The sequence below is a fragment of the Tachypleus tridentatus genome, chromosome 8, assembly GCF_004210375.1.
Source record: "Tachypleus tridentatus isolate NWPU-2018 chromosome 8, ASM421037v1, whole genome shotgun sequence".
In the NCBI taxonomy this organism is placed as follows: domain Eukaryota; kingdom Metazoa; phylum Arthropoda; class Merostomata; order Xiphosura; family Limulidae; genus Tachypleus; species Tachypleus tridentatus.
This window is the reverse complement of record NC_134832.1, coordinates 38,138,174-38,161,952: the sequence shown is the minus strand read 5'-3', so window position 1 is coordinate 38,161,952 and position 23,779 is coordinate 38,138,174. Positions and strand designations below refer to the sequence as shown.

Sequence of the window (23,779 nt, the reverse complement as noted above, 5' to 3'; positions counted from 1 at the left end):
CTCATTTTTATATTTCTGAGTAGATCAATTATTATGCTATTTTCAGTATTTTAAAGTTCATTACATAAATTTGTTAATGATATAAATGTTGCTTCTATGCAAGCATCACTAAGATAGTAATCCGTTTTGCTATTAATTAAAGTACGGGAATTATAGATTGTAAGTATATAAATATTCATTAATATTCCATGTCATTATCACTTACGTGTTTCTGCTTTTAGTAGTTATGTTAGTAATAACTACAACTTCTTCATTAAGTTCCTTGTACAGTTGTTAATATAAAGAGTATTATTATATATAGAAAAGTGGTGTAGATTTGCAGTGTGAAGTATTTGTAATGAGCGAAAACTTTCTTTTTTATTATGGAAATTCTATAATGATACTGCATTATGTTAACAACTAAGAAGCAGTGCAAGCACAACTCACATTAGACCAGTTTTGCACTTTATAATGAGGTACCATGTTTTCATGAGTCTTCCATATAGAAGTCATTCCTTAACACTTTGAAAGACCTTCCCTTTTTTTTTTGATAAATATATTTTACTTTCCAGTTATATTTTATAGTCTGAAAAGAATGTAAATATTTTAGTGATTATTTTGTTTTCTAACGCATTAAGGTGACATCTTTTTTATAATCTTTTTCAAACATTACAGTTTGTTTTTGTTGCGGAAAACATCAATACATCTGGTAAGTCCACCATACATGAAGAGTTAACCAAGGCTCTGACTGCCATACTCAGGCCTGCAAACACAGATTTCCTGGTAATCAATAAGTTTTTAAAACATTCATGGTTTTTCTTCCAAATCCTGACCAAGTCTATGGCACAACATCTGTTGTCAACTGAAAGAATTAAGGTATGTATTAAATTGAATTTACAGTAAATATGAAGTACAGCATAGTTAAAATAATCAAGCTTACAGTTGTAAATATACAGAAGAAAGTAAAGTGGAATCTTGTCTATTGGTGAAAGTTATGCCTTCTTTCTTCAGGTATTTCTAGATTGTAAAGCAAACAATTTATTTTGAATAGTTTTAATAACCAATTTTAAATTTCCTTAATCATATGTAGATTAGCAAAGGAAAGGCAGTTATTCCAAACATCTTCACTGGACAACTGTAAATGCAACTGTTCTATAACACAATGTAACACAAAGTTTGTTCCTAGATAGTATGTATTATTTCTTAATTGCTTATGTTGTAAAAGTACAAAAAATGGCCATTATTCCCTTCAAACGTTGCTGTTTTGTCCTGGATGATGAAATTTAGAAATTAACCTATTTTCTATGTAAAAACAGGCAAAAAAGGTCTGAATAAAACAACACATGAATCAAGGTTTACAAGTATTTATACTAAAGTTACACAAAAATGTTCAGAAGTGAGTAGTTTTTCGAGATTCACGACTGTAATGTAAATCACTTTCACGTATCAGCCCCCAAATATAGTCTCCCATCATATTTTTGTTATATGCTCCCAGATCACAAAAGTAAAGTTCGAAGAGAAAAATAGGTCTTTTTCCATTTACTTTGGGCATAAGCAATTGGGAAATAACGCTTTCTTGCCCAGGAACAACAAAAAGTAAAAATTTTGTTACATAGTGTAAATTCTTTGAATTTAACTAGAAGTGACATCAACAATACACACAATCCTGCTAACAATGGGTATAATTACTAATAAATATGAAAATTTGCTCTTATAAAACACCCAGTGTAACAACTAAAGGTTGTATTGCTTAGTGGATAGTTCTAAAGGTTTTGCAATTTGTAGTATGTGAATGAAAGAGATTGCACTAAGAGAATGGAGTCAGGAAAAGAAAAACTTGCTCAATTTCATTGACCTATTCCAAATGGGATGTTGAATGAATATACCATCTTGACTCTTTTTTTTTGTCTGGTGTATAATGTTTTTCCTTTTTTTTATCAATTTACTTGAAATATGTAGTTTTTTCATACATACCTGCACAAACTTGCTGAAAATAATACATAAAATATTGATTGTTTTAAATGTCTAAAAGATTCTGTCCTTTCTAATTCAATAATTGATTTATAATTTTTATTTTCATAATGACTTTTTGTCTGCACTAAAGTACTTTATTACCATTCTGCTGATAATATAAACACACAACTTTCAAAGCAGACCATTTCTTTGTCAACCATATTATTTTTAATGTGGCTTTCAATATTCAGTATCTTAAACCATGAAACCAATCTATGTTGTAAAACAATAAAGTTGGTAGATGTGGTTTATTTGTACAAGACTAATTACTTAGAAAATGAAATAAACAGTATAAAAATTTTAGAATAACATAATTAAGGGAAATGAATATATAACCATTAGAGTTGTGCTTAGCTGATCCAGTTTTTTCTCATGGTCAGCTCTGTGTAACTTTATTCAGAGTATGATGCAAGTATTGAAAATGTTTACAAGGAGTTTCATAAACAATTTTTCTTCTATGATTTCATTCCTTGGGCCTAGACTGTGGCATAAAATGACACAGCTCTGTATACTTTGATGAATTTTAATATGTTCTTCTAACAGAATAATATAATTTTGGAAACCTAATATCTTTTCAACCATTGCATAATAATGCAGAGAAAAAGAGATAAGGAAAAATGCAAGAAACAATTATATGAACAGGTGTACAGACTATTATCAGTGACTCTTTTGAATGCATGTTAATTTCAGTTTGTATTTATGGTTACAATTTAACAAAAATCTTTTTCTACTACAAAATTTTAAAATACATTTCATGTAAGTCTGTATTAAAATTATTTTTTTTAAAAACCAGTTTTCAGAGTGTTACTTGTTTTATTCTAATTAAAATATATTAATTTTTATATTTAAAACAAAATGCAGTGCATAGATCTGGTATGTAACTTTCTAAAATTTTATTTGCTAATTCAATATTCTTTTGATTTGTGAGAATTTTTAACAAGTGCTACTGGCTGAGTATTCAGTTTTGTGTGATTAAATAAGAATATGAAAATTAAGTGAAATACCACAAATCTATATATATTTTGTCAAATTTTGATATGTACTAGTAATATTCTTATACTTAAAGATGTATTATTTTGAAAAAAAGTTTATATTCAAGGCTTTTAGTACAGACTGTGATAATTTATTATATTTTTGGAAATTTCAAATAGTAAAACAACCTTATAAATTAAATTGGTAATAAATCTGTGATTTTTGCATTATCAAAGCAAAAATTAAATGCTTAACAAATATTTTAAGTAGAATTAAGCAAAAGCTGTTGTGCAACATTTAATAAATTAAGAATGAATTGTTGTAGTTTGAAATTTTTCTTATTGATTTATTGAATGACTATAAAAAATATATAAAATAATGCACAGTTTAATAATATATCTACACTTTGATAAAAAAAAAAGGCTGTTAGAAATATTGTTATGCTGTATGAAGGGTTCCCATCTTGATATACTGAAGATCAAACTGTACTATCTAAATATACATATAAAACTGCATAAATTTAAAAATTGTGCTTTGATACCAGTATGATTTGGGATATAATTATTAAAATGAATTTTTAAAGAAAAATATATTTCACTTAACCCCTACAGAAGGTATTAAAACATAATATACGTGCAAGTTTATGACGAGGTGATGAAGAGTTAGTTTCCTTGAAATATGATTTTTGTTTTTGTGAATTCATTCTAGTTAGCCATGTTATGCTTTTTTTAAATGTTCTGTTACTAAATAATGAATATAATTATATGGTACCTACTCTAACTTTTAACATGTAAAGCTGATAATGTGATGACAGAAAAAAGGATGTAGAAGAAATAAACTGAACTTTTAATAAAACGTGTAGCAATGCCTATAACATCACGTTAGAGTTTATTCTTGTAGAAAATGAAGTGAAAGAAGCAATATTCATAATTTTAAATAGAAAACAACTGCTTAGTGACACCCTCTAGTATTTTTCTGTAACCCAAGGATGTATAAAAGGCTGCCTATATACAGTGATTTAAAAAATTAACTGGATAGTGTTTCTTTTCTTGAACAGAACTGGGAGACACATGCATTGTTATAAACCTCTCTTTTGATAAATAACAATACAAAATATAATAAATAGTCTTGATAATTTTAAAATTTCTGATCTTGTTGTTATTGTATAATGCATTACTCTTTACTGTATCACTTTCTCAATTTAGACAGTGTTAAAAGTATTGCCTAGTTAAAATATAAAGATGGTTTATTTGGACAAAATATAAATTAATTAAAGATACCATTGAAATAAAACACACTATGTGTTAAGAAATGATAAATCCACACTAACTTTGAAGGTATGAAACAAGTAAAAAATTCGTATATCTCATTATGATAATAACGTTACAAATAAAATGTTGAGTAATGTAATCTTTATAGGCTAAAAAAATTGAAGAATATGTCTTATATGTACTTTATTATTTTTGAATTTTTTGTGTTTATATTGTTGTTATTATTACTGTAACATGACAAAATGTTTCAAAAACTCAATCTTAAGAAAATTAGTACTTAATATTTTCATATAGTATTTATTTTTATTTATTTTATAGCTAAATTTCATTTTTTAAAGTTTTTCCATATGTTATCATTTTTTCAAGTTTAACTTTTACCTGTCATTTTTACTTTGTACATTATTCCTGTCACTTATCAGATAATTCCTATCTATTTTTATTATGTAATGCTAAGTTTATCTATTTGGCACATAAGTAGGTATTTTATTTAAATGTGTTTGCTTTAGTTGAAAAACACAAATTTATAGTTTAACAAATACTGCTTATATGTAACCATTGAGAAGCTTGAGTTTGATATTAAAGTTGTATCATTGTATTTCTTCATTTAAATATATTAACCTAAGATCCATCAAGTATATGATTTTGTATATTTAAATTTGAAATTGTGGTTTTGGCAGAATATGTCTGACATCTGTGGGTATGTGATTTCAGGTACACACACACACACACGTGTGTGTATATATATATTAGTGAAAATAATTACATTTTAATGAAGTTAAATAGTAAAATAAGTAAAATCATAAGGAAGGGCTGCATTAAAAATGGCAAATCTAAACCTCTGAATAATTATATAACTTGTTATTTTAACTCAAAAATAAACCAAAACAAGAAACACTGCATCAACTGAAAAGATTCTAGGGCACAAGCTACAATGTGTAGTAATAAGTAAAATCATAAGAAAGGGCTGCATTAAGAACAGCAAATCTAAACCTCTGACTAATTGTATAACTTATTATTACAACTCAAAAACAAGCTGAAATAAAAACAAATTAAACAAAAATATTGCATCACCTGAAAAGATCCCAGGGCACAAGCTACAATGTGAGATTATAAAATATACCCTAGGTTTTGGAGGTGACTACAGAAGTAGGACCCACATAGCATTGGGGATTTTTGTGTGTGTAAGTAACAGGGTGAAAAGTATTTAGAGAAGGACATGTGAGATATCTTTTGCTATAACGTTTTATAACATATGCAGCAATATAATTACTATATCCAGCTCCCTAAGCTAAATTATAGTTTCACAATATATCATTAGTTAAGACTATTATACTTCATGAGATTGAACAATGTAATGGAAAGTGCAACATAGCAAATGATCATTGATGTACATTGAACATATTTTAGTTCAAGTACTTATATTTTAATGAAGTAAAATAAGTAAAATCATAAGGAAGGACTGAATTAAAAACAGCAAAGTTAAACCTCTGACTAGTTGTATAATTTGTTATTTTAACTCAAAAACAAGTTAAACAGAAAATGCTGCATTAACTGAAAAAATCCCAGATTACAAACTACAATGTGGGATTATAAAATGTATCCTCCAAAATCTAGGGGTTCTGATTTGATAAATACTGTATCCAGTCAAAATCATGTGTTAATCTTTGCCTAATAGATATTACTTTCTGCAAAAGGGTTTAACTGTGGGAACTGTATTCTGTTTCATGGGTTAGTTGTATTGTGTCCAACTTTAGTAATCCCCAAAAGTTGTTAGGGCGGGCCATTAAAAAAGCATAAAACATTAATATATACATTATTCTAAAATTAGTTATAAAAGAATTATCTTAAAATACTTTTTGGACAAAACAGAAAATTAATACAGAAGTTAAGTAGATTATATTAAAATGATTTGGGAGTCTAACCATATCATTACAACTCATGTCACTAGGGTCAGTCATGCTCTGTCTGATGGTCATGATCTTTACAATAGTGCTGCTGCAGTGTAGTTGTCATTGCAGAAGGTTCCATCATAAGGCTGTCATTGTACATAACATGGATATGAGATATGCAGTGGTCAAACAGATATGCCATGGAAGGAACTTGTATTACTGTTTTAGATGGAGATTATTCTTGATTATGTTGTGCTTTTTGATTGCCTTTTGCCACTAATCTTTTAAGTTTGTGAACTCTTTCGTGTTAGAAATATGTCACAGTTGTCATTCATGGCTATGATGCACTTCCTTGCAAGTCTTTTTCAGGATGGTCTTAGACCCAATTTGATTCGTATTCCTTTATTTTCCAATGCTATTAGGTACAAAGAATATCCCTGTCTTGAAAGGAAGTTATAAATCTCTTATTTGAGGACATTCTTCTAATCTGAATGTATGAATATGATGTGTTTAAAAGGGCCACAATTACAAACCTTTCAGAAAAGTAATTTTTGTGGCATCACACTACCTATGAACACCAAACAATATTTAGTTGTGGCTCTGATATTACTTTCCATTACCCCTTGTATATTGGTTATGGTTGTTATGTGGCTTGGTAACTTGCATATTTTAAATGAAGTGTAATGTAATCAACCCCCCTCTTTCCTGGCTATTCAAGATGGGTCAGGGGTTAAGAATTATTGTCCTCGTTTTGTTTTTGTGTGTAGAACTACTGCTATATTTATACAATGTAGAGATACTTGCAGATTCTTATGATTCAATTTTATGATTGATCAACTATAGAAATTGTGAATGTAATCTTGACATTTCTGAATAGATTAATTTCTAACTTGAGATTTGCTTCTGAAATCTTGTTGCTTACTTCTCTTGGTATCTGCTGATTGTGTATGTTTCAGTTTTATGTATTTTAAAATCTTTTTATGTACATTTCTCTTTTGCTTCAGTTTTCATTCATATCACTTGTTTCTTTTATTTATTATTTATCTTACTTCACAATTCAACAAATAGTTCAGCCATTAGTCCAATTAGTCATACCTTATTATTTTACTTCTTATCACTACAAATCACTATACATTTATTTCCATATACTAGTATGTAATTCATCAAATATGTTTATTGCAAAGAATACGTTATTGTTTGATTAGTTTATCCTTCGGTTATAACAGCTTTACCTTTCTAGGTTTCCTTCCCCCATCCACATTAGTAGGCTTAGATATTTTTTAAAGCAATGAAAAAATAAAATAATTATTTAGTTATATTTAATTTTTAATATTTTGCAGTACTTGGATTTGACTGAGATATGGTACTTAAATAACTGTTCTAAATTTTTTTACTATAGTTGAAAATGTCACCTTGTTTTGTTTTTTTAGTTTCTCTGGAGATATGTTAAATATGAGCTCTAAGGTATTATATTTATTTTCTCTACACTGCACAAAGAATGGCCAGAATCATTTTTGCATATAATCATCTTTCTTGATTCAGTTTTTCAAAGAAGCCTTTCTACAGTTAAAAGCAGCTTAATAACTTTGTTATTCTAACATCATACAAGTTTACTCTGTTTGAAACTTTAAGGACATGTTTAAATATTGTATATTGCTTAAATGAGCATGTTAATGCAGCTAATCATGCTAGTTTGGAAGAATATCTTCAGAAAACAAATATGTTATTCATAATCATTTCAGGATACATCAGACTTTGATGAAACTAAGGTATTGGTAATTTTACAGTTGGTTAAAAATGCACAACCTTTACAGATGCACCGTCATGAAAGATTTCCATCTGACTATCAGTACCGAATCCAGGGGCTTCTCCAAGTTTTGATGCCTAATATACTTCAGAAATTCAAAGATCTTCCTGGTGAAACAAGGCATGTCAATCAAAGCTTGGCTCAGTTCCTTAAGGTATAGTGTTACAACATTAGAAGTCTGAAACTTATGACATGTATACTCTTTTCTATTTCATATAGAATTATAATAATGAAAGTATAAATTTTAGACTTGTCAACTCTAATACATCAAAGAATAAGCATGTATTAAGGAGAGTTCAGAATAAATGTATTATTATAATTGTTTAAATTGGTCAATCGTAACTGCTGTTTTATCAAACATTAGCCTTTTATAACTTAAACTGCATTGCAGTTTGGAATGTGTGAGTAAGATTTGAAAAGATTTTGGCATGAAATTAACAGTACAGTAATTGGATATCTTAATACTAAAGTTCTAGAAATTACTATATACATATGCAGAAATTTTTTATTTGTGTTATGGATTCAGTTAATTACACATTTATTTTAAATTTTTATGTTCATTCTTTAAAATATTGAGTTATTTATGGTTAAAGCATACTTTGGTTATTTAGTTTAAAGTTTATACAACTTATACAATTACTTGAAAAATATGTATTTTATACTTATAAATATTTTATATAATTTAATACTTTGTGAGTTACATGGTTATCCACAGAGTTAGTTTTAAGTAAGGACAGTTTCCTTTCTAATGTTTTGTTACTAATATGGTACATATGATACTGTTAGTAAAATCTTTTAGATATATATAGGTTCCTATACTCATTTGCTATTATTTTTTGTAAATAACTTATTAATTTTTTTATGTATTATGTTTTCATTTGTTTGTAGAAATGTTTAAATTTCATGGACAGAGGGTTTGTTTTCAAGTTAATCAATTTCTACTTGGACAAGTTTAATCCAGGCGATGCAAGGGTAACTATTATTTAAATGTAGTTTGATCAGTTGATATAATTCTAAAGTATTAAACTTTATTTAAAATGCAATTGTTATTTTTTATTATTTTTTTTAGACTTCTTCCATAATTTGAATAGCAGCTAAATAAATTTACTCTTGTATGGACATAATTATTTTTAAGATCATTTCTTGAAGTCTGTTAAGAAAGTGGCAATATAAGAGGTACTTTTTATTGTGTAAAGTACTGGTGTTATGAGTTATTTTTATATTCATAAATATTGTGTTGAAATCTTTTTGCATCATGTGCACACTTGAAAGCTACTTTGCATAGTTTTTCTCACTGGTTGAGCATTTGTATGGTATACAGCTATTAGATAGTAAATAGTGGGTATTATAATGATAACAATTTGTTGTAAGTAGCTTTGAAGTGAATAACTTTGTGACTTTTGTTTTAACTATAACTTTAGTGCATATTAGGTTATAACTTTTAATATTTATATTGAATATGAATTGTTAAATTTCATTTCAGAATATTGTTTGACATGTAGTTGATATTTAACTTTCCATATAAAGCTGGTTGATGTGGCCAATTTCATAACCACAAGGTGATCATCAGAGTTTTCATGCTGCAACTTCACAAAATTTCAATAAATACTATGAGAGTTTAATACACAAAAAAATGCTGATTTTTAATTATGTATTTTTACTATATACTTGTTTATGAATATATGAAGTTTAAATGTTGATTGCTCTGAATAGAAAGTAATATTCAAGTTAAGATTAAAAATACTTCATGTGAAAATTTTAAAATTGGATTTCCATTCTTCTAAAACCACCATAAAAAAATATGAAGTAAATCTAAATTGCCTTTCTTATTTTTAGAAAGGCTGCAGATTGTAACTAAAAAGTACAATTGTTTATTCCAATTGGTTTAATGCTCATAACATTCTACATCTGTTTATACCTAATTTTATTGTATTATTGCTCTTTAAACCATATTTAATTAATAATCTTGCCTTACAAGTTGAAATCATTTGGTGAATGATTAGCTCATGCAAATGTGTTGAATGAAGTAAAACAAAAGCTGCTTATGTGCATACCTTAGGAAAAGTTTTATTTTTTTTTATCCTTATTAAACTTACCTAACCTAATAAGTTTCTAATTTTTACATTTGAGTTATAATAATTAATAAAACATTTTCTTTAAAAAAATCAAGAAATACCGTATTTGTATTTTATCTTTTAATTTCTTGCTCTTGTTATGGATGAAATTTTATTTTATTTTTTTATAGTGATGGTACTAACACATTAAATAATGTTTATGTGCTTAAATAATGCACCTAAAAACACAGAATAATAACATACACAAAGCAGACAATGCTCTGTAACTATTTTAAGTGGTTTTCTGACCAAGACAAGAGAGTTCAGATTAAATTCTATAGCTGCTCAATCTGAACACCATGAGATAAACTCTCAAACTGAAGACGAAAATGACAATAACCTGTACTGGAGACAAAGTAACATTATATGCCATTCAGCCAATTAAAGCTAGGTCTTTCTGTTAGTTATAAATGATATAGTAGAAAATGTCAAGAGAAGTGTTGGCAATTTGTGAAAGAGAGGATGAGACAGGTAAGCATGACAAGTTGGTCTGATTTTGTAGTTTTTGACTCCATAAACAAATATTGATTGAAGGATATAAACATTATGACTGCCTTGGTAATATCTATGTTATAATGAGAAATTTATTATGTTAAATTCTGTACATCAGAGAGGAGTACTAAATATATTAGAGAAGAGGAAACAAATGTCACGATTCTCTTACTAGAGTATATTGAAGATTTTTAAAAAATAATTCCTTACAAAATTAAAAGTGTAAAATTTGTATTAAAATTTGATTTTATTGACTATTTTTGATGTCAGTTTATTTGTGTACATTTATAATGAAGTAGTTTAATTAGAATTTAAATGTAACTCTAAATAGTTGTGCCATGTGGACTTTAACCTATCCATTGTGAAATGGTTAACAGTGTATATCAATATATATTTTTCACATACTTTTGTATCACACATATCACATTATTTATTCTAATAGTTTATTACATTCATGTATGATTGATAGTAAATGATGTTGAAAGATGCAGCGATAAGATAGCTTACAAAATGAAAAATAAATAATAGCATTTTCTTGTGAAAGATTTTTCTCCATACTTCCTTACTCACATTATGAATGAAGAATATATTTACTGCTTTTGTTTTGTCTAGATCTTAAAAAAGTGCATGTAAAAAGTTTTTTTCCAGAAACATATGTCTGGCTTTTTGTTGTCATTTATTCTGTAATTCCTTTATTTTCTTATGAATAATGCCTTTTGAACCATATTTACGTAGGTTCATGCTATTATACATTGTAAATCACTCAGGGCATGTATAGCTCATGTTACAATATCAAATTAATTACATTACACACGTGCAATTTATATGCTTGCAGCATGAAACATTTTTATTACATTATTATTATTTATTTTACTTAATTTCTTCTTAACTACCCTAAAAAGATTTCTGTTTTACACTTTAGTTACTTTTAATATAATGATTAAAGAATAATGATGAAATACAAGGAATAAAGCACTTACTCGATCTTCTTTTTTCTTGCCATCAATTGTCAGACATTTAAACCTGTTTTTTTTTATACTAACGGTAGTAATGCACTAAATAATTTTTATTTAGTTGAATAATTCATAATTTACATTTACTTTCTTACTTGTTCAGGGAGTGGTGAAATAAAAAGAGAAGACTAGATGCCTAGAAAAAATATATCATGTGTCATATTAGGAGAGATTCAGCATTTTTTAAAATATTTCTTTGTAGAATAAGGAATGTAAAACTTATATACTATTAAAATATGGATTGTTAGCTAAGATTTTATGCTATACTAATTGGTATAACATAAAAAGTAACTTAAAATTTTGAATGCAAGACACCAGAACTTTCTGTTGTATGTAGTAAAAGATATCCAGGGTAAAAAAATTAAGAAAATAGTGTTTGTTAACAGAAAAAAATTCTTCAAATTGTTAAAATCATTGAGACATTATAAATCATTACTTTAATGTTGTAAATCATCTCACATTATCTCATTTGTGAAAAAAAAAAGAAATTATATAATGCCAAGGTTTAATATGTTATATAAGAATAATTCTGTAGATTTACCACATTTTTATAGTCCAACCTTGTATGTTCATGCTCTGTCTGACAACTGTGCATCTTGACAATAGCCGAAACATAGTTTCCATTGCAAAAACTGTCGTGCCTAAAGCTTACTATTCTTCCTTTCTTGTTTTCTGCAATTCATCTAGTGTTCAAGGAAAAATGTTCTCCAGTCCTCATTTCAATGGAATGATCACACAGAAATCCTGAAGCACTGCATCTAGTAACTTAACAGATGTATCTTTCTTCTTCTTCATGTGTCAAATCTGCGGCAGACATCGACGACCATGGCATGCCAGACTTCTCTGTTATCAATCCTCCTTAGCAACTCGATGTTGCTCATTGAGTTCTTGGTGAGATAGTTATTGAGGCTGTCGATATATTTAGTTCTTTGACACCCTCTGCTTTTCCTCCCTTCTATTTTTCCACATAGCATCTGTTTCTCTATCCCATTCTTCCTACAGATGTGTCCTAGAAATTCCATTTATGTATCTTTAGTATAGAATAAAATGAATAAGACCTGTTTCATTCACCATATTCTTGAGGTATGCAGTCACTGAATGATAGCTATGATTGGAAGCCTCTTCTTAGCGGATGTGTTCCTCTTTGGTCTTATTTTTAGATAAAAGATACTTCATGATTATGATGCCTATTGTTGCCATGGACGGTGTGAACTATTTTTGCAATGGACTGTTATGTTTTTGAGTTTTCAACTGTTGAAAGGCAATGCACATTGTTTACCACAGCTGGGGTATAACTTCTTGAAGGTCTCTTACTCTATGATCCTGGCACCCCTAACTGATTAATATATCTCTGTTTTCCAATACTTTTTAGAAGTTCTAAGTCTTTGATTTTATAAATATTTTGTGTTGTATATATATTTTACATAACTTTTCCTTACAAAAAAAAAGTTTGGTATCTTACTTATAAATTCCAAACAGTGTCAGGATGTAGTTCTTATACTTTCTAATCTACCATGACTTTATATTGGTCATGCTTTTTACTTGACTTGCTATATTCATATTCAAAATTGTTCTAATATAACATACCCAACCTCTGTATATTATATTTCATCAATTCTTCAAACAAACTTTATTAGAGCTATGTTTATTTACACGTTGTTTACATATTTTGTTGTCTTTCATTGATATGAAGATGAAACTCTGTTAATTTTACTTGTCATACTTGTATTTCATTAAATGTATAATAAAATAATTGGATGAAAAAAAACAAATTTTTCTTTCTGAAAGTGTTCTCTTGAGTTACTTAATTGCATAACTTGTAAACTAGAAAAGGTAAGTAACCAAAATAGTTCTCATTTGCAATTTATATTTTGGAAATATTTTAACACTTCATAACCATCTTACTTTGGATAATATGAGATGCTGATATTATTGACTCTTTAATAATAAGGTAATAATTATAATGTGAAAATTATTTTTAAGTGTGGGCAGTAGATTTTAATTTAAAATTTATATAATTAATATACATTTGACAATATTGGTATTCTTAATAACAGAGTCTGCAAGAGCTGAAGTTTGAATTTTTGGATATCATATGTTCCCATGAGCATTTTGTGGCTCTGAACTTGCCTGTTATGAGAGGTAGTTTCACCAGAGGACACACCAAAAACATAAAAGGTGAGGTTCACTATTGCTGGGTGGAGATATTTATATTTTGATACAATTGATACTTGAAACCACTGGTACATGATGAAAATCCATAATTACAAAACTGGAGGAAGAAAGAAAACATTTTTCATGTTTTGTGAAATGTACAATCGTCATTGTCTTTTTTCCTCTCAGTCTTGTTTTTATATTTTTATTTGAACTTAGTCTCATTTGAGAGGTTAAGATTTAAGTAGAAGAATGATGTTATAAAGCAGACAAAACACATTTGTATTAAATCATATAAATCATCTACTAATAATTTCATCTGATGTTTAAAAATCTGAAATAAATAATTTGTTAAGTGTAATCTCTCAGCAAAACAAAAACATAACATTCAGTGAAAGGTATCTCACTATATGAAAGTCATATTTCTTAAATTATATCCATTTTGTCTATACTTGTGATACTTTACGCATTCTTATTTCAGCTGTCAGATTACCTGTTTATCTGCTATTCAGTTGTACATCACAGTAACTAGCCATACTAGAGTTCAAACAATTCAGCTAATTACTTGTTAATTACACTTTTTTGGTGTTGTTTCTGTGATGAATTTTCACTTCAATTTCTATATTTGTGCTAAATTCATTTTTTTTTCTCTTGGAAATATGAAATACTGTTTATATTTTTTTTAGTGATCCATGAGACAGTGCTTTGGCATTATATAACCTTGTATTTCTGTTATACTTAATTTTGTTTAATGCAAACTAGAGTGTATTAGTGGACATTTACAGTGGTACCTCGGTTTGCAAATGACTCCTTTCTTGAACAATTCAGTATTCGAACATATTGTTTGAGAAAAAAAATGTCTCGGTTGTCGAACATAAACTCGGTTCCCCAACCAAGCTGTCGTGGCTCGAACCCCTGAAATAATCCGACTGATGACCTGAATGACCCTTCAACCATTTTTGGCCTGCGCCAAGCTTGCCCAAAACATTTTACCTGCACCTGTCGCTCAGTCCACACCCCCGCTAAAATCTGCTCTGAACGTTCTCGTTTCTCTTTCTTTTTTTCTAAATATTCTTATTAAATAAGCCACCATGGGGTCAAAGAAGGATATTGAAAGCAGCAAACTAAAAAGAAAAGTTGTTAGAGCCACAACAGAGGTGAAAAAAGATTTCATAGTGAAGTAAGAGAGTGGTGTTTACATGCCTGACCTTGCTACACAGTTTGGTATGGCAAAGTCTACAGTCTGCACCATACTGAAAAATAAAGAGGTTATCAAAGGAGCTGATGTTGCAAAAGGAGTGACAGTGCTTATGAAACAAAGATCACAAGCAATGGAAGAGGTAGAAAAACTGTTGTTGATTTGGGTAAATGAAAAACAGTTAGCTAGTGATAGCATTTCTGAGACCATCATTTGTGAGAAAGCAAAGCAGTTGCATGCTGACCTCCTGAAAAACACCCCTGGAATGAGTGCTGATACAAGTGATGCCTTTAAGGATAGTAGGGGGTGGTTTGAAAAATTTAGGAAGAGAAGTGGCATACATCGTGTGGTGAGACATGGGGAGGTTGCCAGTTCTAACATAGACGCTGCTGATAAATTTGTCAGGGAATTTAAGGACTATGTAGAAACTGAGGGTTTTATTCCCCAACAAGTGTTCAACTGTGATGAGACAGGCCTCTTTTGGAAGAAAATGCCAAAAAGGACCTACATCACCAAGGAGGAGAAGTCACTGCTAGGACACAAGTCAATGAAGGACAGGCTAACTCTATTGTTATGTAGTAATGCAAGTGGGGACTTAAAACTTAAGCCTTTGTTTGTATACCATTTTGAGAACTCGAGGGTTTTTAAGAAAAATAATGTCCTGAAAAGCAAATTAAATGTCATGTGGAGGGCTAAGAGTAAAGCATGGGTAACCAGGCAATTTTTTATGGAGTGGGTCCATGAAGTGTTTGCTCCAAGTGTAAAGAATTACTTCACAGAAAAACAGTTGCCACTCAAGGCCCTTCTTGTGATGGACAATGCACCTGCTCACCCACCAGGCTTAGAGGGCAAGTTGGTGGAGGAGTACAGTTTCATTATGGTGAAGCTCTTGCCCCCAAACACAACTCTTCTCATTCAGCCCATGGATCAGCAGGTCATATCGAACTTTAAGAAACTCTACACCAAAGCACTGTTTCAAAGATACTTTGAAGTGACCTCTGACACAGAGTTAACCCTCAGAGAGTTCTGGAAAAATCACTTTAATATCCTCCATTGCTTGAGGATCATAGACAAAGCCTGGAGGGAAGTGTCTTTGAGGACCATGAACTCAGCCTGGAAGAAATTGTGGCCAGACTCAGTAGCAGATACAGACTTTGAAGGCTTTGTTGTCGAGGATATTGTCTCACTAGGCAAGTGTATGGGCTTGAATGTGAGTGGTGATGATGTGGAGGTGTTGGTGGAAGACCACAACACTGAGCTCACCACAGAAGAACTCCAAGACCTTCAGAAGGAGCAGCAACAGAAGACAACTGAGGAAGTGTCTTCAGATGAGGAGGAGGGAAGGGAGGATGCTCCTAGTTCACTAATCAAGGAAATGTGTGGAAAATGGTGAGAGTTAAAATTTTGTGAAAAATTTTCACCCTGACAAAGCTGTAGCAAACCGCAGCATAAACCTTTTCAATGACAATGCCATGTCTTACTTCAGAAACATTTTAAAATGCAGGCAGAAACAAACCTCATTAGACAAGTTTTTAGTGAGAAATAAGTCCAGTGAGTCTCAAGCAGGTTGTAGTGGTGCAAAGAGACAGAAAAGAGAAAGAACCCCAGAAGGAGAGTTACCTTACATTTTTATGGAAGGCGACTCTCCTTCCAAACAATAATAACCCTCCTACTCACCATGTTCCTCACCACCTTTCACTTACACCATCAGCTCTCCTCAGCACAGGTAAAGTGCAGTTAAATTTTCATTTATTGTTTTTTTTATTGTGTTTATAGTTTTTGGGGTTGACTTTATGCATGCAAGTATTATTATACAGGTATAAATAAGCAATATTTTTTACTTAAAATGCTTCATAATGTGTAATTTTTGGAGGTCTGTAATGGATTAATTTAATTTACAGTATTTCTTGTGGGAAAAATTGATTCAGTTTTCGAACAGCCTTCTGAAACGGATTAAGTTTGAGAACCGAAGTACCACTGTATTTTCATTAATAGAATATTTCTTTCGCAGCTGAATATTTCAGTATTACAGTTTTGTTGGGATCTGTTGATAACCTACAAGTTTGCTAATCCAGTTTCAATTAGATTAATGTGTACAATTTGAACATAAATTTTGGTCTGTAATCATTTTTCTGAGTATAATCCTTTAAGCTTTACACACTACTCTTACCCTTAAATTAGTAAGGACAGTTTTGTCACCTAAGTAATGTTTACCTACCCATTCTTCCAGAAGTAGGTCTGCAACTTTAAAATGTGATTTTTATGTTCACCTTCTTTTATTAGGGACATTTCTATTTTATTCTCAGTAGAGTTACACAAGTGGCTCCTTCATAGAAACAATTCTTGAAGTCACACTGTTATCTGTAATCTTTTAATTCTTGTGGTTTTTTTATATGGCATTATTTATTGTTTCATTGGTCTTCAAATCTGGACATTAGTAATTTTGGAATGCAAACCATCTTTGAACACTCATTTTCTCTGTAGGTAGTCTAAATCAATGGAGCTTCGAATTTAATAGGATCTTTTGGTGTATGATAACGTAAAATGGGAAAGACATTGATATTTGGTTTCTTTCTCTTTCCTTTACTGAACTTGAAACTGAAAAACTGTGTCATGTATGTTTACTTCATCAGTTGTCTGATCTTGTACTGGCTCAATTTACTTGCCACTTTTATACCTTTTCAGTGTCCAGAAGGTCCCTTTTTATCCAGTGAAGGGGAGATCTTATTTTTCATTTTTATGTTTCCATGCATTTTTGGCCTACTTTTTGCACCTTGTCTTTCTCTTTTTGTATGTTTAGTTGTTGTTTTTTTCAATTTATGCAATTTGTTTGTCTTCTTTCAATTCTGGAAGCAATCCTAGTGTTATGCATATTCTTAGCAATAAATCTTCACTGAAATAACATTCTTTCTCTTTCCCAGTTGTTTCTTTTGAATCTACACACTAGCTTGAAAGCTTGCTCTGGCTATTATTACTGCATGATTTCTTGTGGCTGGTAAAAGAGCTCACATATCAAGAAATGCTGGTATGAGGGAGGTTATTGCACTCTGGTTGGTATAATCTACCTTAAGTCATATTGTAATAGATAAGAGGAAGCCCAGGTAGCTGCTGTGTTTTATTGACATTGTTTGGGCTGAAATACAATTTTTCCATGTTGCTGGTTCTAGGTAAGTAGGCCCCCCAATGACAAGTGGTAAGCTTGAGGGCTTACAGTACCAAAATTTTGAGTTTGCCCTTGCTTCATGCTTAACAATAAACTTTAGGTATGGTAAAAGAATTTTTTGCTCTTTTTGCTTCATTTTATGTTAATAGTATGATAGTTCTAAGCATAAATAGTGAAATCATGTTAAAATCCAAAGTTACAGTTCTGGAAGTAAAATGTACCGTTCCTTAAATTGTCATTTTTAACTTTGTTTTGTTTGTTTATTATGTTGGATCTATCACATACTCTGAACAGTATGATTAGATTGGGATTTGTCAGGAGATATTATAATTGTTTTTAACTGTTATGTTCCATGTAATATGAACCAATGATGCCAGTTAATTCTAACAGAATAAAACTTAAAAGATACAGGAATCAAAGGAAGATGACACAGAATTATTAAAGTAGATGCAGATTTTTCCATCTGAACATTATGGGATATATATATATATATGGTCTAACTGTTGCAAATATTCCATAAAGATTTTCGTAACCTCCTTCCCTTTTCTTTCTATAATGTAGGAAACTTAATGTTACATTATGATAAATGAAAATGAAAGTAAATGTATGTTAAGTAAATTGTGGATTTATGACCAATGACATATCAATAAAATTCTCCATTTGAAAATACTGTTTGAACAATATATGTATGTTGTAGACTTAAACATTATCTATTTATACAAGTATCAAGAAGTAAGAAATATATTATGCTTCAAATTTTGTGAACAGATTTTAGATATTAATATTTTCTTTTTTTTTAAACAAGAAACTCATATAAGAGGTAGAAGAAGATATAAAAGTCAGTAGTTACAGTAGACTGTGTTAGACAACTTGGCAGGGATTCTATTTAAGTATATTTTTTCTACTGTGATACCAATATTATCCTATTAATTTGAGCTTTTGATACAGATGTGGGATGTTGTGGGCTTGAAAATTCGAATCTGGTTTCTTTATCTTATCTGTTTTTTATATATTTCTATTCATATGATGTTTTGCAAACAGCGGTTCAGGCTGATATATGGTTTATCTCCTTCGCTGTTTGGCTCCTACTTATACATTCACTTCCTGAAATCAGGAAATATCTTATATCCTCTATTATAGTCTGTGCTGTGGTGATTTTGTTTAGTTGTGCAGCATTTTTGTTCAAGGCTTGTTTTATATTATAAACATTATATATCTATATATAAGACATTCTCCAGGTAAAACTAATTTATACTGCATGCTTTTTTTATTGCTTTGTTGCTGTTATGTAAATGATTGATATTAAATTTGAAGTTTAAGTTACTGTATAAATACTGTACTGACAAGTACACCAGTCGGACTTGTATGTTCATATTTGTAAAACCTCTATGACAGCATTAAGGTTTCCTGTGTTTCAATTTTAAAAAAATACCATATTTTATAATTTTGTTTTTAGAAGAAACAGGAACAAGTTGCTTAGAAACATCTAAATTTTGGTAATTTTATATATTTTATTTTTCAGAGTAAATATCTGTTACAATATAGGGTTATATAACCTTTAATAAAGTGTAAAAAAGAAGAGAATATAACTGAATTATATGGTTGTATTTAAAATTTTTAAGATATACTTGGGATGACTATTTCTTAAGTAATTTTTTCTTCATTAAGGTTTTTGTTTCTTTTCTTTTTTGCTTTTACAAATGCAAAGATGTATATACACAAAATCCTTGATTGTTGTTTTTTTCATTTTATACCTGCTTGTATTCAACCTTTTACTTTTCTGTTCTAAACATTTCTGTGACAGAAATGGCATAGCTATTATTATGCCAGGTTGTGAATCTGAGTGTACATTGTTTATGTCCTTTTGCTACAAAAGTATTCTTCACATATTTGTACTGTGGTAGTATTATAAGAAGGACTGCCAAATCCAACTTTTCAGTTAGAGTAACCCAATAGATGTCCATGGATGCTGTTGTCTACATGCCTTTCTTCTAATTTATTATATCGTAACTACCATGGAACCATGAAAGTATGCGAACTATAACTCTGAAAGTACTTAATGTATCTGTGTGAAATTTGTTAAGCTTTTAGTAAATGTTACAAGTCTTTTTGTAAATGAACAATTAGGTTTTTAATTATTTTCACTAAAACCTGTCTAAGAAGATAAGAAGTCATAGTGTTGGCTGTTCTAAATACGAAGTGATGTTTATATTATGTTTAAAATATACGTTTCTTTAACTATAACTGCAAATCTTCATTTGCATAATCTCTAAAACCTTCTAAATATATATCAAACTTATTTTTTGCAGTAAGGATTTATACTTTTTTTTTCTCTAGCCTAAAAACTATATCCATTTGGTTAATTTGACCAACCTCATAACCATCGTAAGGAATACTAGCTAAATTTAAATTACCCTTTTTATTTTTCTAGAATGAGTGCAAATTGTAACATGAAACTTCAGTTCTTTATCCTAAATACCTTAAAGATTGTAACAGTATACATCTCTTTATACTTAATTTTATTTTTTACCATCCTCTGTAAAATGCGTAACTAATACTCCCACCACACAAATTGTAAATCACTTGGTGAATATGCATTTCATGTTATCAAATTACATGTTACACGAACTACTTTTAAGCCCACCTCTTGAATAAGTTTTATAATTATTATTGTTGTTTTTTTCATTATTGTATCTAATCTAACTTAATAAGATTTAAATATTTATATACTAGTTACTTTTATAATAATAAAGAATACACATGAAAAACATGAAAATAGCACTTACTTGGGTTATTTTATTTTTTGCAGCTAACTGTTAATGAAATTTAAGCCTACTTTCTTTTGCTAGTGGCACTGCTACGGTAAATAATTTTTATTGAATGAAATGAAACACTTAAGGACATACAGTAATAATATGCATAAAGCAAACAATGTTCTATAATTAACATTATTTTGTTTTTGGTTTTCTAACTGTACAGTAAGAGCCAAAATAGACAATTCTGTGTACAGAAAATAACATGTCATAGGTTAAAACTTTAGTTTTTTTTGTTGGTTATAAATAGTATAGTATGAAATGCCAAAGATAACTATTGTGAAAGAGAGAATGTAACAAGTAAGTTGATTTTCTTATTTATGGCTTTGTAAATAAGTGAGATTGAAGGCTATTAAAATCATGATTTATCTGTGTAATAACTATATAATAATGAGTAATTCAGTTAAATTCCTTACTTCTCAGAAGTGGTGGTAAATGAATTAAAAAAGAGGAAAGACCTATAAAGGAAATGTCACAATTCTTATATCAAAGGATAATGAGGATCTTTTGAATATATCTCTGTAAGATGTAGTGACATGCACATTCTGATATACCTTTTATGAAAGGATTAAGTACACATAACCACTTCTAAATGTGATATTTTTACATTAATCACACATGATAGTACATCATATAGCTTCAACTGATAATTTTTCAATTGTGATTGGTTAACAGGATGTAACAATAAAAAAAACAAAATCATCTTATTATATAAAAAAAAATATATTTAAATATTGAAAGGCATTAACAGTATCATTGAGGCTGATTTTATATGATTTATCTCTTTTTAATTTAATGATCTAACATAAAATGTTTCCTTTTGTAACAAGCTCAGTGAAACTGATGGTTCCTTTATGCCCTAGGAACATATCAGAGAGGGTTAATTTTGAAACATTTTGTTATTATCAGGATATCTTATTTTGATAAAAAAGATTACATCAATATACTGTAGAAGTATTATTTATTTTTATTACCACATTTAATTTAATTAACCATTCTATCAGTTAGTATTTGTTACAATTTCTGCCTTGTCTCTCTAACTTTGTGCTGAGTTTAATATTTCTTTTTTTAGAAAAATTAACCCTGTGTATGCTGGTCACTCAAAACTTTCAATGTGTGCTTCTTTACACATTGCATAATTGCGAATTAATGCTAAACTTTTGGTATGTTATAGTAAAATTACCTTAATATTTTTCTTCCCATACTTCATTATTACAGAAGTCTAGTACATTATATTAAAATGACTTTGAGCCTCACTGTGTCATTACAGTCACTGTTGCTAGGTCCATTCATACTCTATCTGATGACCTGTTTCTTGACAATATCCCTGCAGTGTAGTGAGTTTCCACTGAAAAATACATTGTTATAAGGCTATCATGCATAAATTACATCCCTACTCCTTTTTCCTTTCTTAATGCCATTTAATGTATGAGTATAGCAGTTACCTTCTTCTCATTGTAACAGTCCAATCATACATAAGTGATGTGTCTGACAGCATAATCAGTATGTTTTTGTATGAAATAGCATGGGTACCTATTTGATACTCCAGTATGTGATGGTTGAACTGAAGTTGTTTACACATGACTTGTATTGTTTTACCAGGTGGGAAGCCCTTTTTGATTATGCTGTATACTGCTTCCTGGAATATGTAAACCATTTTTGTCTCTACCTTACGTATTAATGGTTTCTCACCTATTACTAAATGCTACACGTCGCTTATATTGCTTAGGTATGACTTGTTTCAACTCTCTTTTTAGATGGTTCTTGATACCCCAAGTTGATCCATATTTCATTATTTTCCAGTGTGATTAAGTATGAAGAATATACCTCTCTTGGAAATTCTAAATGCCTGATCTGAATCTACCTTTGTAAAATGAGTGTATGAATATTTTGCATTGGAAAGGGCTATTATATACCCTTTTCAAAAGTGATGAGTTTACAGTTCCATCACACTACTCTTCAATGTCATATGATGTCTTTATGTATCCCTGTTACATTCTGCTCCACTGTGACTGTAATGTAAGCTGTGGTTTTCACATTGCTTGCTAATATACATATTTAAAACTATTTTAATATAATGTGCTCAACTCTCTGTATTATAAATATATGTATATTTACTTAATTTGTTAGAAAACAGCTTTAAGAAGATTGTTAAGCTAACAGAAAACAAAAATGATTCAATTTTGTTTTATAATATCTATACTTGCATCATTCTGATACACTATTTATTTAAAGTTCTGCTTTTCTGGAGTAGACATTAATAATAAAATTTAAAATTCTATTATGAAATAACATGGAAAAAGTGTTGAGTGTCCTTACAAACATTTTGTTTAGATATATATTTAAATATATTAACTTTTCTTGAGTAAGAATGGTTAACTTCTAGCTTGTGTTATTGATCACTACAGATTCCCATGTTGCTGTATGGGGTAAGTGTACTCTTATCTCGTAGTGCACGATGTTGCATGCTTCAGCATGGTGATAACTGATATTGCCACTAGCTATTTAGTTTATACTCTTCAGCGTGCTAATAATAATCCTTGCAAACATGATGGCACTTTTAGTAATACTTTGTTTGTTAGGGAGAAGGTATCATGCATTGATGATGTAATTAAAATACACATAGGAAATTATTTCAAAACATCAAATTGCTGAGCCAGTTTGTTTTAGTAACATATTAAAACCTCTAGGAAAAGCTACATTGCAGTATTAATTTCTTGTTTTATTGTTACTTTCCCAATGATATGCACAGCTTAAAATATTTTTTCTTTTAATATCTCTGACTTATCTTTCAAAGCTTATGATTACCATTTGCTTATGCTTTCTAATTATCTGCTATGAAAATGATTTTTTTCCTTTCCTAGGATTTTTAATTGTAAAATTAAAATTATTATGAATACT

General features: G+C 29.5%; 1 protein-coding gene across 16 annotated transcripts in view; it reads left to right on the top strand.

Moving 5' to 3' along the window:
* Positions 1 to 23,779, top strand: part of Ziz (dedicator of cytokinesis protein Ziz) — a 264,599-nt gene that overhangs the window by 180,604 nt on the left and 60,216 nt on the right. For 13 of the 16 annotated variants that reach the window (XM_076448312.1, XM_076448311.1, XM_076448323.1 and 10 more), the window contains 5 exons: positions 655 to 855; positions 7,939 to 8,085; positions 8,820 to 8,903; positions 13,608 to 13,728; positions 23,287 to 23,307. In XM_076448312.1, coding sequence (XP_076304427.1) covers positions 655 to 855; positions 7,939 to 8,085; positions 8,820 to 8,903; positions 13,608 to 13,728; positions 23,287 to 23,307 — 574 coding nt within the window. The remainder of the gene's footprint in view (positions 1 to 654; positions 856 to 7,938; positions 8,086 to 8,819; positions 8,904 to 13,607; positions 13,729 to 23,286; positions 23,308 to 23,779) is intronic. The other 3 variants (XM_076448325.1, XM_076448313.1, XM_076448324.1) reach the window with 1 other exon arrangement.